The sequence below is a fragment of the Anomaloglossus baeobatrachus genome, chromosome 2 (genome assembly GCF_048569485.1).
Source record: "Anomaloglossus baeobatrachus isolate aAnoBae1 chromosome 2, aAnoBae1.hap1, whole genome shotgun sequence".
NCBI lineage: Eukaryota > Metazoa > Chordata > Amphibia > Anura > Aromobatidae > Anomaloglossus > Anomaloglossus baeobatrachus.
Window position 1 is genome coordinate 372,458,712 of NC_134354.1, and position 19,162 is coordinate 372,477,873.

Genomic DNA, 19,162 nt, shown 5'->3' on the forward strand with positions numbered 1-19,162 from the left:
CGTTCACCAATTTATTTAGCTTTTAAAAATACAAAAGGTTCGCCGTAATCCATTGCACGGTCCCACAAAGTTCCCCAAAAGCAAACCTGAAAAGACATAAAATGAGAAAATTATTAAATAAATAAAGACAAGAGACACCCTCTTTTCCAATTTATTTCTCTGTCAAAGCCCTAATCCTGATCCACCATAATCCAATTGGGGGGCCCATGTTGATTCCATACTCGTTGCCACATTCAATGGAGAACCAAACGTTCCCCATTGATTGTGAGAGCAGCCCCTACAAATACATACTGCGGTCTATGCTTTCCTGTAGTGACCTGAGATGACCTCATAAGGTCAGCCCAGGTAACCGCAGGGGCCCCTCAGCAGTATGTGAACAGCTGCAGCAGTAACATCACAATTTCATTAGAATTCCCAATGAACTCGGGTCATTCGGTAGTGACATCAGGAGGTCATCAGAGTTCATTGGATATTGCAATGAAATTGTGACGTCATTGCCGCAACCATACACACACTGCTGGATATTCGCCTCTCCCCGATGATGCTGTCTCCTATACTGCTGTTCCTTCCGGATCCGCAATGAGTGCAGTGAATATGCAATGAGCATAATGAGTGACAGCAGCGCCAAAGAAGGCAGGGCTGAAGGCAGGTGAGTATAGAAAATATTTTTATTTCAAACACACGAGTTTTCTCCAGTATATGTCACATGGATCACATCAGTGTGCAGGCCGTGTGACACCTGTGCTGCCGGAGAAAAAACGGACATGTGAGTTAGACCATAGAAGAACATGGGTACCTGTAGAATCTGTGAAAAAAAACGGATGTCACACGTACCTGAAAAACGTTAGTGTGAAAGAGACTGTGACGCCCTGGCCTATCAGGTCGTCACAGGACATTGTGCAATCTGCCCTTCTGCATGATATCCATCTCCTCCTTGGTTACGGATCCCTGCCTGTTGGTGTTGATAAGAACAAGCCAATCAAAAATCCTAGAAACACTCTGCACCACACTCACCAGACACACCAATGGGTAGACTGAAGGGAGTAGGGCCACCCACTTGGGGGGTTGGTTAGGAGTGTCAGGAGTAATCGGTTGTGTGGTGACTCTTGTGAGGAGAGGTCACAAGTCAGTTGGAGGTTAGGAGTTGGGCTCCTCAGTTTCTAGGTGGCAGACGTTGCTCTGGGCCTGGTAGGAGCTGGAACCCCGGTCGCAGGGGATAGTGTCAAGGGGCACGGAACTGCCAAGGAGGGCAGCCGGCGGCCTTGAGCCATCTCCGGGCAGGGGTACGTGGACTCTAGGCCGGGAAGTAGCTTCAAGCGTCCTGGTAATTTACCCGACGAGGGCAAAGACTTCAGGATTCGTTCTCCACCCGCTCCAAAATCGGGGTACTAACGCAACGAGGGGGATAGGACTTTCCCTATACACAGTCCAGCAAATCCCAAGCGTGAACCCTGAGAGCAAGCTCACTCCGTTAGCCAAACGGGTGAGCGGAACCCGACTAGTTCTATACTACAGGGGCCAACCAGTAAAGAAAGTGCCAAGGAAAAGGTCACAGGCTAACAAGCAACACCATTGGGCACAGGATTCAAACATGCTCCCTCCTGGCTACAGCGGTGCTCAGAATTTCGGTTTACAAGTTGTCGGTGTCAGCGTTATTGGACTGAGTGAGTACGCAGTGACCTTTTCCTCCCCAACGGCGCTCCCCTCTCACCAACACCGAGCCCGGGGGAATCCCCCCCCCTACCCACGGAGGGGTTAAACACCTGGCTGCCATACCATCGCCACCAGGTGCTCCCAACAGCAGCGGTGGTATTCCACCTTACCACACACCGTGGGTGGCGTCACGAACTCTAAACACAAAATCCCCTGTAAATACCCCCCTTTTATTTCGAATGTCCGCGCGGCTCCTCCCAGGTCCAGAGACCCCTTGAGCCACCGCGGATTTGGATCCGAGCAGCAACCCGGCTGCTGGCGCTGGGGCGGTACAAGACCTAATCACTACTATCAGCATCTCTGTCCACATATAGACAGCGCTGCACCCAATCACTGATTTCAGCGTCTCTGCCCACGTAGACAGCACTGTAGCCAGGGTCTTTGTTCATGCAGAGAGCGCTGCAGCCAATCACTACTGTACCCACCAATTGGCTTTCATTGCCACTGAGGTATTGTCACCGCTTTAGAGAAGACTCCATTCTGGAGCCAGGGCCCTGGGGATGAGAAATACTTCTTGGTTTTCAGAACTTTTGTCTGCATATTAGAAACTTTGTAGATCTCTACATTACTGGCTGTGCTGTGCTGTACTATACCCCAGAGCCGCATTCACAGTTCTGTGGGCTGCTGCAGGCAATCATTCAGGGTGTGCTCAGATCCGTTCCTGGCAGTCTCTCCTTCAGGTCACTGTGGCTTCCGGTGTAAAGATGGTAAAGCACTGGCCTGCAGGCACTGAGCCCCGGCATTCTGCCAAATTGTGAGTGCTGCTGCGGGCTAGCCTGTAGCCGGGGTCAGTGCTGCAGTAGTCACGTGTTTTCTTTATATCGCACATTGCAGGCGATCTGTATTCTGGAGCTGCGGTAGTGACGGGAGAATACGGGGCGTGGCTCCACGAGGGGCGGAGACTCTGACCGCAGTGTAACACGTGATCTGCCCCGAGCTCACAGCTTCCACTCCCACTCAACGCGGCCCTCCTCCCCGCCTCCACGATTGGCTCACAGCCACGCCACCAGTTCCATTGGCGAAAGGAAACTAACCAGCCATAGGCGAAACTGTCTGTCAGTCATGAATGGCGCTACTCTATTTGGCGGCGAGGTGATCATGTGACAAAAAAGAGGAGCTGCCTCCTTATGTATTTCCCGGGTCTGAGCGGAATGACTGGCGTGGGTTCCATACTGTAAGTAGAAGAGCGTGCTCGGTAGGTGCAGGGATGTAAGCGCGGCAAGCCTGTCACTAAAGCAGAGGGCGCCATAGCTGGAGGCAGTGGAGGACTACTGTACGGACAGTGCGTGTATATATGACCTGTTCCTTGTAGGACCCACTCCTATGCTGCCCTCATACCATGGTGGACTGTAGCTTCTATAGATGCCACTAGGGGAGCCGGCGAGCCCCATGGCTTCAGGATGGAGGCTAGAGACCTACATTGCTAAGGCTAGGTTCACACTTCCGTTGTTTTGCATCAGTCACAATCAGTCGCCTTGAGGAATTGTGGTATCCTGCAAAATATTTTGCAGGAATCCTGTTTTTCCCCCATAGACTTCTATTAGCGACGGATTGCGACTGATGATGCTGCGTTGCATCCGCTGCGTCGCGGTCAGTCGTCTTTTAACTGACCGCTGAGCGGGAGCAACGCAGAATGTAACGTTTTTTGAGCAGCGCAATCCGTAGGATTTTGCTGCGATGCTCTCTCTGGCTCCCCGCCCCCGTAAGCAGGATACACCGGGTTACTAAGCAATGCGCTTTGGTTAGTTACCCGATATTTACACTGGTTACGTGTGCAGTGAGCCAGCGCTAAGCGGTGTACGCTGGTATCTAAGATAAATATTGGGTAACCAAGCAAAAAGTGCTTTGCTTTTACTCAATATTTACCCTGGCTGTGCACGGGGCCCGACCCTTCACCGCTCGGCTCCGCCCCCTCCCGCACTCAGCATGTATACACACACACTCACCTGTCCTGCAGTCCCCGCGGCACTAACGTCCTCAGCGCCACGGCCCCGCTCGGTTCCACCCACCCCGAACTCCGCCCCCTCACGCTCCAACCCCCCCTGCACACAACGGAGTCCAACAAAGAAAATTCTGTTCTTTGTCATCCGTTGTACAGCGCATCAGTCACATGCATCAAGCAACGCATGTGACTGATGCAAAACAACGGAAATGTGAACTTAGCCTAAAGCTGTTCACACAGGGCATCTTTTACTGCATTTTTTAGGTCACAAAGCTGCACCTAAAGTGCATGTATTTCCTTCTCCCAGCAAAGTCTATGTGACTTCTATTTTGCTGTCCACACAGTGCATCTTTTCTTGGCTGTGTTTTTGAAGATGCTGCATGTCAATTATTTCTGTGTTTTTCCAGCGTTTGAGCTCTTCCAGTCAATACATGTGACTTTAAGAAAAAAAATAAAAGAGCATTGAGTAAAACACCATAAAATGCATCAAAATAATTCCTTTTTTTTTTTTTTTTTTTTTTTTTTTTACAATTGCTTTATTTTTGTGGTTAAAAAAAAATGCATTGTGTGAACATACCCTTATAATCGGGTGCATCTTAAATCCTTTTTTATAAAGTATATTCCGTATAGCAGTAATGCAGGTCAAATGTCCTATATTCAATGTTTCCATACATTTAGTGTCAGAGCTGCCACTTGAAATTTCAGGGCCCCATACTGCCAACATTTTTGGGCCCCCTTGAGACTCCGCCCAGCTCCTCCACCTCTCAAACCTTCCACACTCTCAACCGCCATGCTTGGGGGGGAAAAAAAATGTGTGTGTGTGTCCGCTACAGGAATCCGCAGTGTTACACAATCATAAAATTTTGCAGTCGCCTCATGTGACTCGGGGAACATCATAGACTATGTTTTGAGGGGAAAAGTTAACCCCATGCTTTAGTCTTTCACCAAAAAACTTGCTTACATTAAAGTCAATTGAGCTGGGAGCTACAGGTTATTAATAGGAGCTGTGATTGGTTGCTGTAGGAACAAAGGACATTCTCAGTATAAGAAGCTTATGTGTGAGGCAATATGACATCTGTGGAGAGACAGACGTTGACAAATGGGGGAAAAAGACAGAGTAGAGACAGGCTGGGAGAAAGGGACAGTGGTAGAGAGACAGTTACATATATATATATATATATATATATATATATATATATATATATATAAATATAAATTTCTCACTAGCTTTAGTACCCGGGCGTTGCCCGGGATAGTAATTGTTTCTTTGTCTGTCTTTCTTTGTCTATGTCTCTGTCTGTATTTGTATTAGTCTGTCTGTCTCTGTGTGCGTGTGTCTGTCTCACCTCTGACATCATATTACCTCACACATAAGCTTCTTATACTATCAGTTTATTTTGTTCCTATAGCAACCACTGACAGTTGCTATTAACAGCTTGTAGCTCCCACCTCTTCAGTTTAATGGAGGCAGGATTTTGGAGATAAACTGTAAAGCGCGGGGTTAAATTTTCCCGTCAAAACAGTCTGACGTTCCCTGAGTCACATGAGGCATCTGTGCAAAATTTCGTGATTGTAAATGCGACTGTGTGGATTCCTTACACACACACACACACACACACACACACACCCTAAAGTGTTAGCACCCTTGAAGTTGTTCCAGAAGTATCTTCCTCAAAAAATTACATTACAGACATCGCGAGGGGGAGGGGGGCGACATCACTGGGAGTGGTACACAGCATTAGAGGGAACACAGCACTGGAGGGGGCTGCACACAGCACTATGGGGGGGAGGGAGGCCTAGAAGGCACTGGAGAGCTGGCACACAACACCAGAGGGCGAACTCCAGGCACACAGCTAAACCTGCCCACACAGTAAGTCCTTACAACATTTCTATGTGTGAGTACTGCTGCCCCTGAAAATCTGCCCGGGGGCCGCAGAAAAAGTAATTGCAGGCCCGCGGTTCCAACCTCGGAGCTAAAGCAAGGCACGGGTGCCCCCCACCACTTACGGCGATGTTCAGCTCATAGAGCGCCTATTTTTCCCCGCCGGATGCCGTGTCCTCGCCACCTCTGCATTGCCTGCAGCACTGTGATGAAACGCAGAGTGATGACCTCATCACACTGGGCTGCGGGATGACGTGCCGCCTCCCTGCTCTGCTTCACTTACCTTGATTCCGGCCACATGGCTAATTTGCATGCGGTGACCTCGAAGGGCTTCACCTGCAATTTAGCTGTGTGTGCAGTGGCTGAAACTACACAGCCGGGCCCTTTTGCTATGACTGGGGCCCGGTGAAGAGGGGGACCTGGCCTTCCCGGTGCTTAACAAAGCTAAGGAATTACCCCGGGCCCGGTACACCAGTCACAGTAGTAATACCCTGATGGCAACTCTGCTTAGTGTAATCCTGGTATCCTGTCCATATATCATGACTTAAAATGGACTGCAATGCACAAACTAGCTGTGGGCTCCTGACGCAGACTCTACAGCCTCATATATGCCCTGCATAGATGTCTTGAGTTTGGTCTAACGGCCTCACACAGACCTCATAAGTTAAGGTGCTCATAGACATTAGACTAAAGCAACCATAAACATTGATCACATGAAATTCATCAATGTTTGATTGCTTTTAGTTGACTATGTTGTTTGGAATGAAATTGACCATTTTTTACTTTTTCGTCCATAGATAAAAGATATTTTCACAATTGGTCTATTAAAGAACAGTGTCGGGGAAAGTGCACCATCCTAGCCCCATGACAGTGAACGTGTGATTAGTTTGAATGGACGTGTGTGTGTGTGTGTGTGTATATATATTAGTATATGTGTGTAATGCAGGGGGGGGGGCAGAACGGTCGCGACGGGGCCCTCCTCAGTGCGCATGACCCCGGAGTTCCGGTCATGCGCCCTATGAAGCCGGGTGTACTCGTTCTGGCTTCAAACTGAAGTAGTGCACATGACCGAACCTCCGGGGTCATGTGCACTGAGCCAAAATCCCCTGTCAGACGCGGCGGAGAGGTGAGAGAGATCTTCCTGTGACACTGCGTATTCATTAGCATGATGGCACGCCCACAGGGGCGTACTAACATGCTAATGGGGGCGACTGGCAAGGGAAGCTATGCGCAGGGGGCTAGTCCCCTCTCATTAGCATACAGTAAAAGATCTTTAGAAATACCTTTTCTAAAGATCCCTTTACCTATGCTAGTGTATACAGGGATGGTTAGGCAGGGATTAGTAATATGCACCCAGAATTGCTCGTGGTTCTGGGTGCATTTTGCACCTCATATATTCTCTTTAAGAAAAGGCATATGCACTGCTCTCCCCGCCCATTATCCCACTCACCTTTTTCCACTGAAGTCACTGCTGTGAGGTGGGTAGGATTATGGGTGGGGAGAGCAGTGCATATTCATTCTCTTTAATAGCAGCAGTGATCACCCAGCCATCAGCTTCCTGCAGCTGCTGGGTGGTTGTGTGCTGCTATTAACCTCTTCATGACACATGATATACTGGGTATGTCATGGATCATGTGAGGTTAATCCCCGCGGGCTGCCGTTGGCAGTCCACGGCGGTCCGCGCACATCTCAGCTGATTTCAACAACTGACATGTGTGCCTGCTAGGCGCGAGTTGAATCGCATTCCACATGCGCCTATTAACATAGTTACTTAAGTTGAAAACAGACCTAGGTCCCTCTAGTTCAACCTTCCTCCACCAGTTCTACATTTTCTCCCTTACATCTCACTGCCAAAATTGACAGCGAGATGCATATGCGCGCCGCCATAAGGATAACTTACCCACCCCTACCGGAAGTCACGTGACGTGATCACGTGACTTCCTGTGGTTGCCATGGTAGCACAGGGTCATGTAATGACTCCTGTAGCTATCATGAGTCACTTTCTCTCACTGCTGGCAGAGGGCAGTGTGACAGAAATTTTGCACAAAATGCAATAACAGACGATCAAAATGTAGCATCTGCGCAAAAATGGTACAGTTAAAAACGTCATCTCAAGATGCAAAAAAATAAGCTATCACTGAGCGATGGATCACCAAAAATGAGAATGCTACGGGTTTAAGAAAATGGCGCAAAACGTGCACCACTTTTTTTTGTACAACCTTGTGAATTTTTATTTTAACCCCTTCGATAAAAATAAACCTATTCATGTTTGGTGTCTACAAACTCGAACCGACCGGAGACATCACACCGACACATCAGTTTTACCATGTAGAAAAAACTGAATATATTATCTCAAAAACTATTGTGCAATCGCACTTTTTTTGCAGTTTTTCCGCACTTTTTTTTTTTTTTTTTTTTGCTCTTTTCCAGTACACTATATGGTAAAACTTATGGTTTAATTTAAAAGTACAACTCGTCCCACAAAAAACAAGCCTTTATATGGCAAGATTGACAGAAAAATAAAAAAAATTACTGCTCTCGGAAGAATGAGAGGGGGTAAAATAAAAAAAACAAAAACGGAAAAAAGGCCAGGGGTGAAGGGGTTTAAGAGAACAATTTCCCTGCTCTCCAGCCCACCTGGAAATTGGTGGATCCCTTGCTGGGCTCCTGACTATGACAGTTTCTCCTCCAGCATGCAGCACGTATGCTGGATTCAAGTTCTGCCCCTCCCCATCCATCAGTAGAGGGGAGAAATGCTGAGCGTATGCCTATCCTCCTCAGCACAGCCATCCCCTGCACTGCACTCACTGCTACGGAGCCTCACAGCAGTAAGACCGTCCCCTGGCACAAACCTGCTGTGGAGTCGCAGGCCTGTGCTGTGATGTAATATAAGAAACTTCTAAGGAGATGATGTCCCTCTGTCCTGCGTCACCATCCCTCTGTAGTTGGCACTAGTAGAAGGGGGGGGGGGGCAGAGGAGCATAATGCGACCTAAAGTGTGTACTGGAGTTCCTTGAATGATGTATCTAGCTGCACTACTCTCTTCTATCCTCCTATTTGCCCTGACAGCTGCACCTTTCCCCCCTTCCCACCAGGGCTGTGGAGTCGGTAAGCCAAACCTTCGACTCCGACTCCGACTCCTCAAATTCTCTTGCACCGACTCCGACTCCGGCTCCGACTCCGGCTCCGACTCCGACTCCTACATATATTGCTTATAGTTAGGTGAAAAATTTATTGTAGTACATGAATATGTGTATGTGAACATCAGACATTTAATAATTTTTATGATACAATAATCAAGATATTTGGATAGAACATAAAATATATTTATTGGAATACAACTTTAGAACACAAAAAACTGTAATAAATTGTAAATATGTAATACACTATGTAATATACAGTAGATTACATATATATCTTGTGTGTGTATATACACTGTATATATATATATATATATATATATATATATATATATATATATATATATATATATATATATATATATATATATTATATATATTTTACATATTTACAATTTATTAGTTTTTTGTGTTCTAAAGTTGTATTCCAATAAATATTTTATGTTCTATCCAAATATCTTGATTATTGTATCATAAAAACAATTAAATGTCTGATGTTCACATTGTACTACAATAAATTTTTCACTTAAATATAAGCATTATACTAAATGTTATTATTTAGTAAAATATTCAGCACATTCTGCATTGCACTCCTGTCCCCAATTTATTATATATTTTAGGAGTCGGAGTCGGTGCATTTTATACCGACTCCGACTCCGACTCCACCAAAATGAGCTCCGACTCCGACTCCACGACTCCGACTCCGACTCCACAGCCCTGCTTCCCACTGCCCTGTAGCTGATGATAAGCTTCACCGCTCTGTGATGGTCACAGGGTATCAACATCTTCATGGAGTTTGCTGTCAGACATACAACGTTATTTCTTTGCGTATACATTTTGTACAAAATGCTCTTGTATACAGTATATAAAAATACAGTGTGTGTGAATGTGTACGTGACATTTTTAGTGATAAAATTCAGACATTAAAAATCATAATTAATGAGAAGCGCCAAAAAACCTCTTAAAAATACCCAAACTTGTGTACCAGTACAAAAAAAACCTACCATTTTTATATGCAGAATAAAAAAAAAACTATAATGTTAATGTGCAGCTTAAAAAAAAGGATGGGGCTATTGACCAGGATTGGGGAGAAAGATACAAGCATGGGATGGGTAAGCTGGGTGCTGAGGGAAGGAGGCTCTTTCCCTCAGCACCCTGTGTTCCATGCTCTGCTATAGATGTTTCCCTCCGCCCCCAGCTTTCCCATACTCTGATATTCCTCAGCACCCAATTTTCCTTTATTCTGATATCAATCTTTTCCTCAGCAGTCAGTGTTTCTATTCTCTGCTATACAGCTTTCCTATGCTCTGATATTCAGGGCAAGCTGGGTGCTGAGAAATAGATGTATAGCAGAGCATTTGAAAGCTGGGTGCTGAGGACAAGATGGCTATCAGAACATAGAAAAGCTGGGTACTGAGGGAAAGAGGGATATCTGAGCATGGGAAAGCTGGGTGCTAAGGGAAAGAGCAAAATATCAGGGTAATTATCCTGTACCCCAAGGGGGGACGTGGATGGGGGGGGCAGGTCTACATTGTGTATCAGGACCCTTCGAACTCTAGTTACGCCACTGATACAAAGCTTTGCCAGTACAGCTTTATTGATTCATCATCTAACCTCTGGTTGAACCATCACCCTTATTTTGTGTTAACACTTATGAGCTGGAGTTTCCTAGCCTAAGTGTATGTAAACTCTAGATTGTAGATCTCTACATCATGTGCATCAAACATTTTCTGTCTCTTCAAAGTTTTCAAAATTTCCACATTTGACTTGGAAATGTCTCTATTTGTACATTCCACAAGTAAATAATGGTAGAAAAGTAAGAAAAAAGGAAGTAGGAAAAAGTGAGTATGAATTCTCACTTCTATACTGTGTACAACTATGAAATGTGTGCCTGATCAAGAAATGATGATAATGTCAATGAAAGCTGAAATCTACACTTCCTATTATTACTTCATGAGATACTTCTCAAAAAATAACCCTCCAAAAATGGAATCAATCAACTAGAAGAGTAACATGTTATTGCTAAACGGCTATATAGGGAACGTGGCCCTATAAAAAAAAAAAAATCATATGAGCAGCATATATTTCATTGCACTAATTAACTTTTAAAACTATTATTTTTATTCCATAAGGGGGCTTCAGTGCACCTTGACATAGCCAAAAACTAAATACACTCTTAGGCTATGTGCGCACTAGGCGTTTTTGCCGCGTTTTTAGCGGCGTTTTTTACCGCGTTTTTGTGCTGAAAACGCAGTGACATTGCTTCCCCAGCAATGTCAATGGGTTTTCAGAAGTGCTGTCCTCACACAGCGTTTTTTTTAGCTGCGTTTTTGTGGTGACCACAAAAACGCAGCATGTCAATTATTTCTGCGTTTTCCACTGCGTTTTTCACTCATTGAATTCAATGAGATGTTAAAAACGCAATGAATAACGCATATAGCCGCGTTTCTATGACTAAAAACGCAGCTATAAACGCAAGGGGTGGGTACTACAGTGACGTGTACAGGAAGAGGATTCCTTCTGTTGGTAAACACAGAAGCAGGAATCCTCCCGGTACCGTCACCGCTGCGTCCACCTCCCGTCCTGTGCATGACAGCTCCGTGCGGCGCCATGTCTGGGCGGGAGGTGGAGGCAGCGGCGAAAACCAAAGTGAACAGTAGAAAAAAAAAAAATGTCATATACTCACCTGTCCGCAGGGTCCCGGTGCCATGCCCGCTCCCATCTCCTCCCGGTCCCGCCGCTCTGGCTGTGTGCAGTCTCCCCGGGGCAGGACCTTGCTTGCAGGACCTGGCGCTGATCACCTGATGCAGTCACCTGACGCATCAGCTGATCGCGGTGACGGGGGCGCCCGGCCGGCTATCAGCTGATCCTGCCGTCAGGGGACTTCATCAGCTGATTACCGGCAGCTCCGGCAGCGATCGTATAGGATCAGACTCCTGTCCAATCGATCGCTCCAGGAGCTGCCGGTAATCAGCACAGCACATAAGTGAGTATTATTTTTTTTTTTTTTTTTCTACTGATGCATCATCTGATTGTATAACCGGCTTTTATACAATCAGCTGATGTGTGATGGGATTCAGGCACTTGATCCTGACACATCATCTGATCGCTCTGCCTTCCAGCAAACCGATCAGATGATATTGGATCCGGATTGGACGGCGCGGGACCCTGACCCAGGATTACTGCGGAGGGGGGTTTATTTCAATAAAGATGGAGTCACTAATTGTGTTGTGTTTTATTTCTAATAAAAATATTTTTCTGTGTTGTGTTTTTTTTTTTATCATTACTAGAAATTCATGGTGGCCATGTCTAATATTGGCGTGACACCATGAATTTCGGGCTTAGGGCCAGCTATACAGCTAGCCCTAACCCCATTATTACCTAGCTCGCCACCCGGCTTCAGGGCAGCTAGAAGAGTTGGATACAGCGCCAGAAGATGGCGCTTCTATGAAAGCGCCATTTTCTGGGGTGGCTGCGGACTGCAATTCGCAGTGGGGGTGCCCAGAAAGCATGGGCACCCTGCACTGTGGATTCCAATCCCCAGCTGCCTAGTTGTACCCGGCTGGACTCAAAAATTGGGCGAAGCCCACGTCATTTTTTTTTTTTTTTTAATTATTTCATGAAATAATTAAAAAAAAAGGGCTTCTCTATATTTTTGGTTCCCAGCCGGGTACAAATAGGCAGCTGGGGGTTGGGGGCAGCCCGTACCTGCCTGCTGTACCCGGCTAGCATACAAAAATATGGCGAAGCCCACGTCATTTTTTTTTTTCTTTTTGGGCAAAAAACTGCATACAGTCCTGGATGGAGGATGCTGAGACTTGTAGTTCTGCAGCTGCTGTCTGCTCTCCTGCATACACTAGTGAATGGAGGATGCTGAGACTTGTAGTTCTGCAGCTGCTGTCTGCTCTCCTGCATACACTAGTGAATGGAGGATGCTGAGACTTGTAGTTCTGCAGCTGCTGTCTGCTCTCCTCCATACACTAGTGAATGGAGGATGCTGAGACTTGTAGTTCTGCAGCTGCTGTCTGCTCTCCTGCATACACTAGTTCTGCAGCTGTCTGCTCTCCTGCATACAATGAACATTTTGAAGAAGGAAATGACATCAGACCTTTTTTTTTTTTTTTTTTTTCATCAACAATCTTTAATGGCATTGTGCACTGATTAAAAACGCAGTGAGCAAAAACGCAGCAAAAAACGCACCAAATCGCGGCAAAAACGCATGCGTTTTTGCCGCGTTTTTTTAGCCGCGGGTGCGTTTTTTAGACAAAAACGCACATAAAAACGCAGCGTGAAAAAAACGCCTAGTGCGCACATAGCCTTAGGCCTTTTTCACATGTCCGTGTTAAACACACTCAGTGTGCGCTCTGCATAGCACATTGACAGCTTGAACGTCTATATTCACCTGTCCATGGTGCTGATGTCTTTGGCACTGTTACTTCTGGTCCTCGGAGTAGTGAATATGCAATGAGCATAATGTGTGAGGGTCGGAATCAAGAGACATCAGCGGTGGAGACAGGTGAGTATAGAAAAGCATTTTATTTCAGACACGTGTTTTCTCCAATGCGTTTCACATGAATCACATCAGTGTGCGGTCCGCGTGACACCCATACTGCTGAGAAAAATGGACATGTCTATGTGTGGAGCACACTGGCACATGTCGGCTCCACACAGTCCATGGGGGAAAATATGCATGTGTGCGCAGACCCATTGATTTCAATGGTTCTACATGTGGCTGTGTCTCTGATACGTGTGAAAACGGATGTGGCACGTACCGGACACACAGATGTGTGAAGGGGGCCTTCATGTGCTCTTAATATGAAAGAACACTACTACTCTTGCCATATTCGATTTTTATAATGGTCTTCTTACAGTTTATAATGTTGGTTTAAAGAGTATTTTCAGTCCTTCAAAAATGTAGTAAGTCGGGTTTCTGTCAGTCACTGCCTACCATACAGCCGCCGGCCATACCACTCTCCTCTTACATAGGACACTCGACTAACACAATTTCACAGTCACACCATTGCTTCTGCTGTGGAGAGCAGGACTTGTGACCGGCAGAGGCTCGGCATAAAAAAAAACTACTTTTTGGGACCGTCCATAAAATTTGGGCTGCCAACTGTATACAAATTTACCATCAAGAGTGTTTATATAAAAAGAAAACATGCCAGGAGGCTGGCTGGTTCTTGACAGACTTTCAGGTTTTCTAGCATATCAACTATAGAACCTTTAAAGACATTGTCCACTACTTTAATATTTGATGGCCTATCCGTAGGGTACCTTCACACTTTAGCGATGCAGCAGCGATCCGACCAGCGATCTGACCTGGTCAGGATCGCTGCTGCATCGCTACATGGTCGCTGGTGAGCTGTCAAACAGGCAGATCACACCAGTGACCAGCCCCCAGCCAGCAGCGACGTGCAAGCGACGCTGCGCTTGCACGGAGCCGGCGTCTGGAAGCTGCGGACACTGGTAACTAAGGTAAACATCGGGTATGGTTACCTGATGTTTACCTTAGTTACCAGGTCACACCGCTTAACTTAGCATGTGCAGGGAGCAGGAGCCGGCACTGGCAGCGTGAGAGCTGCGGAGGCTGGTAACGAAGGTAAATATTGGGTAACCACCTTGGTTACCCGATGTTTACCTTAGTTACAGCTTACCGCAGCTGCCAGATGCCGGCTCCTGCTCCCTGCACATTCAGGATTGTTGCTCTCTCGCTGTCACACACAGCGATGTGTGCTTATCAGCGGGAGAGCAACAATAAAAGAACCAGCACTGTGTGTAACGAGCAGCGATCTCACAGCAGGGGCCAGATCGCTGCTCAGTGTCACACACGGCGAGATTGCTAATGAGGTCACTGCTGCGTCACAAAAAACGTGACTCAGCAGCGATCTCAGTAGCGATCTCGCTGTGTGTGAAGTACCCCTTAGGATAGATCATTAATGTCTGGTGGTGGTGTGACACCCAGCACCCCTGCTGATCAGCTGTTCCCAGTGTCGGCGTGTCCAGAACTACTGTTACAGAGCTGTACAGTGCAGCTCTATCTACGGAATAGTAACCGCAGCCCGCTACTGCACATCCGCCCCCTATTGATTTGAATAGGCAGTGGATATGCAGTATCCAGCCGCCACTATAGAGTTGAAGGAGGTGAGCCGTGCAGCTCCATAACTGAAACAGTTCCAGCCTCCACCTAAATTGAACACCTGATCAGCAGGAGTGCCAGGTGTCGCACTACCACCAGACATTGATGACCTATTTTAAGGATAGGACATAAATGTTAAATTAGTGGACAACCTGTTTAATTAAGGAGCTAAAAAAATTATGGATTTCGGGTCCTACTTGAGGGATTAGCCTGAGTGCTGAGATTGCTGGATTAGGCTACTTTCACACGACATACGTTTTTGCGGTCCACAAAAAACGGTCCTGATTATCAACGGATGCATCCGTATGACAACCGCATCTGTTCCGTTCAGTATACGGTCCGTGTGACTTTTTTTTTTTTTTTTGCGGTCCGCAAAAAAAATGGAAGGAGCGTTACATACAGTCCACAGTATCTGGCCAGATGCTTGTCCCCATTTAAAGTCTATGGGGAACAGAAACTAGCGCAAAGGGGTAAGAGCAAGCACTACATACTCACCGATCACCAGGCAGCTGTCACACTGCTCCTGCGCCAGCTCTTTGTTCTTCCCGAGCCAGCCGCTCATTAGGCTCGTACATATTCATTCCTCCCCGTTTGTGATTGATAACAAAAGAGAAAAGAAGTGTGCATACAAGAGGGATACACCAAGTTATGTGAAAAGGTACTTTATTACAAAAAATTTGTGATTGGTTGCAGTATGACAGCTGTCACTCAGTGTGGGGGCTGACTAACCAATCACAGCCACCAGTGGGCGGATCTATATCGTACAGTACAATAAATTAAAAATAAAAAAAAACGGTGTGCGGTCCCTCCCAATTTTGATACCAGCCAAAATAAAGCATCACAGCTGCTGGGTGCTATTCTCAGGCTGGGGAGACCCACGTTATTTGGAGCCCCCCCAGCCTAAAAATAGCCAGCAGCTTTCCGGAACTGCCGCATCCATTAGATGCTTCGGTCCCGGGATTTTACTCGGCTCATCCCGAATGCTCTGGTGTAGTGGCAAATGGGGTAATATATGGGGTTGAAACCAGCTGTGTAATGTCACCTGGCATCAGGCCCTGAGGATAGTGATCTAACGGTGTCTCAGACCTCACTAAAAAAAAAAAAAGATGACAGACAAATTTTTATTTGAAAAAACACTCCCCTAAACATTCCCTCTTTCACCAATTTAATTTAACAAAAGAAACAAAGCCAGGTCCGGCGTAATCCAATAAGGGGGTCCCACGACGATCCATACTCACTGTCCCGATCAGTGAAGAATAGAATGTTCCCCATTGGCTGGGAGAGCACTGCAGTGACCTGAGCTAACATCATTAGGTTAGGTCAGGTCACCGCACTAGTGCTGACTTCAGGAGTAACTAGATACATTAACTGGGTGATGAAGTCTGCTACACTTCGCCGCGTTCAGAAGCAAAGTATCGCAAGCGGCTGTGAGACTTGATGTAAGGACACGGCGGGCATGGAAGTCAGTAACGAGCGCTAATGACAGCAGTGCAGCAGATTTCATCACACTTTGCTAACCTAATGTCGACGCTTGTCATCCCCACAGCTGCTGACACTACTGTGCGGGCAGATGCTGACACGTAGTGCGAGCAGGTGCGGGGCTGGCGGGGGAGCGGGACACAGACTGCAGGGGCACCCGACGGAGGTCACATGGAAGTGGTTCCGTGTGGCTTCCGGGGATTTTGCAGACCCATTGACTTGTATTGAGTCAAGGTTATCATGGAACAGAATAGGATGTGTTCCATAATAACAGTGCGGACATATGGCATCCGATGTGTTTTTTGGGCGGGGGGTTTGTAGGAAGTGGAACTGATGCACGCGGAAGTACTTCTGTGTGCCATCCGATCCTACACAAAAGACATTGAAAAGATGGTCCTGTCAGTAGGTCTGCAAAAAATCAGGAACTGAAAAGGACAGATGGAATGGTAGTCTGAATGAGCTCTGAGGTACAGAGCGGATGAAAACTGAAGTAGGGCTATCTAATATTTAAATTGTGTGTGTCCGCTAAAGGAATTTACACTGTCGCATTTACAATCACAATATTTTGCACAGACACCCCATGTGACTCAGGGAACATCATGGACTATGTTTTGACGGGAAAATTTAACCCAGTGCTGTACATTTACTCTCCAAAAAAACTGTCTCCATTCAAGTAAATGGAGCTAGGAGTTACAGGTTAATAGCAGCTGTGATTGGTTGCTATAGGAACGAAGGACATTCTTTGTATATAAGAAGCTTATGTGTGAGGTAATATATCGATAGGGAGACAGAGAGAGACGGACAGACAAGGAAAGAGAGTGATACAGAGAGACGGGGAAAGAGACAGACACACACAGAATTAGATGATGTGATGTTTTTTAGGTTTTTACATCCAGTTCAGACTTGGAATGGTGTTCCAAACATTATTTCTTTATTTACACACAGAAATACAGACAGACAGAGAGACAGAGACTGGGAGAGAGAGACGGTTACTATCCCGGGCAACGCCAGGTACTACAGCTAGTGGAGTATAAATTGGGGGGGGGGGGGGGGTTAGTTTCTGTTATCCTTTTATTGACCATACAAAAAAGAGCTTCTTTTTCCACTTAAAAATGGACACCAAATGATAAATCTCATTATAGACACTGAAATGCTATGGATTAGAAATTGCATCTCCCCACCCTCTGTATTGTACTATAAATTGCACAAAATCAGCAATAAGTATCTGAAGCGTCTAAATTCACATCCATGACAAACAGTCCAAGTACGGACTGCAATGTCTTCTGACCCAAAGTCGGCAACTTAGCATCTGCATATTAAGCTTTTGAGATTGGGTCAGAAGACCCTATGCCCGTCCAGACTATAAGATCTGTAGTTGAACATATTGGAAATGGAGAGAAAAGATCCATAGTTGAATGTTGGTTAGTACAGGTCTTCCCAGAACGAGAGATCTGTGTAACCACTCACCATTTTTCCCAAAAGAGGAGAGTGCTCAACATTGAACCAACCTCTATTAACTTCAGTTTGGGATATATATTTTATTTTTCTGTTTGGTCTTTATTTCAGGCATAAAGTTTGTGTTGTTTGCAAACAGGAGACCCCCGAGTCGATATCAAAAATATGTCCATTTTATTGATATCTCTACATTAATGTTTTGTATGTAGAGATTTCAATAAAATGGACATATTTTTGATATCTACTTGGGGGTCTCCTGTTTGCAAATTTAGATTTGAGTCATAAGGTATCATTATTCATAGATAATGGGTTTTTGAAACTTTTGTGTAGTGATAAAGTTTGCGTTGTGATGTACCAAGTATTTGTTAATCTTTATTGCAATTAATAAGTTAATGTTATTTTGTAGGTGCAGCTATGGAGGTCAGTCACTCGGTGAAAGAGAGGACAATTGCTGAAAACAGTCTGATAATCCTCCTGCAGGGGCTACATGGTCTTGTCACCACTGTTGACTTGCGCAATGAAAGTTCTGCCAGAGGGACTATTATAAATGTAGATGCTTTTATGAATATACGCTTGGAAAAGGTTATCTACACTGATCGCCATGGCCAGCAGGCTAAACTAGATGACTTGTTTGTTACTGGACGCAATGTGAGATATGTTCATATTCCAGATGAAGTAGATATAATCCATACCATTGAAGAACAGCTAAAGAAGATACAAAGTATTCGAAGCTTTGGGGGAAAGGGAAGAAAAGAGTTTGCCTCAAAAAAGTTCAAATAATTTGCAATTCTCCATACATACTTTTTCAGTTCCAAATATTGCTGTTATTAAACATTTACAGTGCAAATTGCTGTTGTGCACATTTATCTGAAAATGAAGATAACAATGAAATGTTTGTTAGGAAATGCCCTGGTACATCCCTGTGGCTTCCCAATGCCCTTGATGTGGATGTGCTTATGGCCTCTTATCAATAAAAGGTTTAAAGTTAATTTGTATTAAAAGATAAATGTCAGACAGTAAAGGTACCTTCACACATAACGACTTACCTGCGATCCCAAAAACGATGCGACCTGATAGGGATCGCAGGTAAGTCGCTGGGAGGTCGCAGGTGAGATGTCACACAGTGAGATCTTACCAGCGATGCAGAACAATACAGATCGCAGTAGCGACCTGTATAACGATCTCAGCAGTCACTGTGACCCTGTCACACAGCGTCAAACACAGCGATGTGTCCTGCCCAGCAGGACATCACCTTTGAAGAAAATGACCTGGACCATTCTGCAACAACTAGAGATCTCACAGCAGGGGCCTGATCGCTGGTAAGTGTCACACATAACGAGAGCGCTAACGGGATCGCAACTGCGTCACCAAAACGGTGACTCAGCTGCGATCTCGCTAGCGATCTCGTTATG

The 19,162-nt window shown here is 45.7% G+C and overlaps 1 protein-coding gene across 2 annotated transcripts; it reads left to right on the forward strand.

Moving 5' to 3' along the window:
- The first annotated feature begins 2,794 nt into the window (after window positions 1-2,794).
- Window positions 2,795-18,597, forward strand: LSM10 (LSM10, U7 small nuclear RNA associated). 2 transcript variants are annotated; one of them, XM_075334073.1, is made up of 3 exons: window positions 2,841-2,887; window positions 17,241-17,306; window positions 18,157-18,597. In XM_075334073.1, exon 3 carries the CDS (start codon window positions 18,165-18,167, stop codon window positions 18,528-18,530), a length of 366 nt encoding a protein of 121 aa, XP_075190188.1. In that variant the 5' UTR covers window positions 2,841-2,887; window positions 17,241-17,306; window positions 18,157-18,164; the 3' UTR covers window positions 18,531-18,597. The 2 variants fall into 2 exon arrangements, with proteins under 2 accessions (XP_075190187.1, XP_075190188.1); XM_075334072.1 differs by lacking the exon at window positions 17,241-17,306 and having other exon boundaries at window positions 2,795-2,887.
- The last annotated feature ends 565 nt before the right edge of the window (window positions 18,598-19,162 follow it).

Bases quoted from the DNA above. Each gene is read 5' to 3' on its own strand.
- LSM10 (XM_075334072.1), top strand. From the start codon at position 18,165: ATGGAGGTCAGTCACTCGGTGAAAGAGAGGACAATTGCTGAAAACAGT.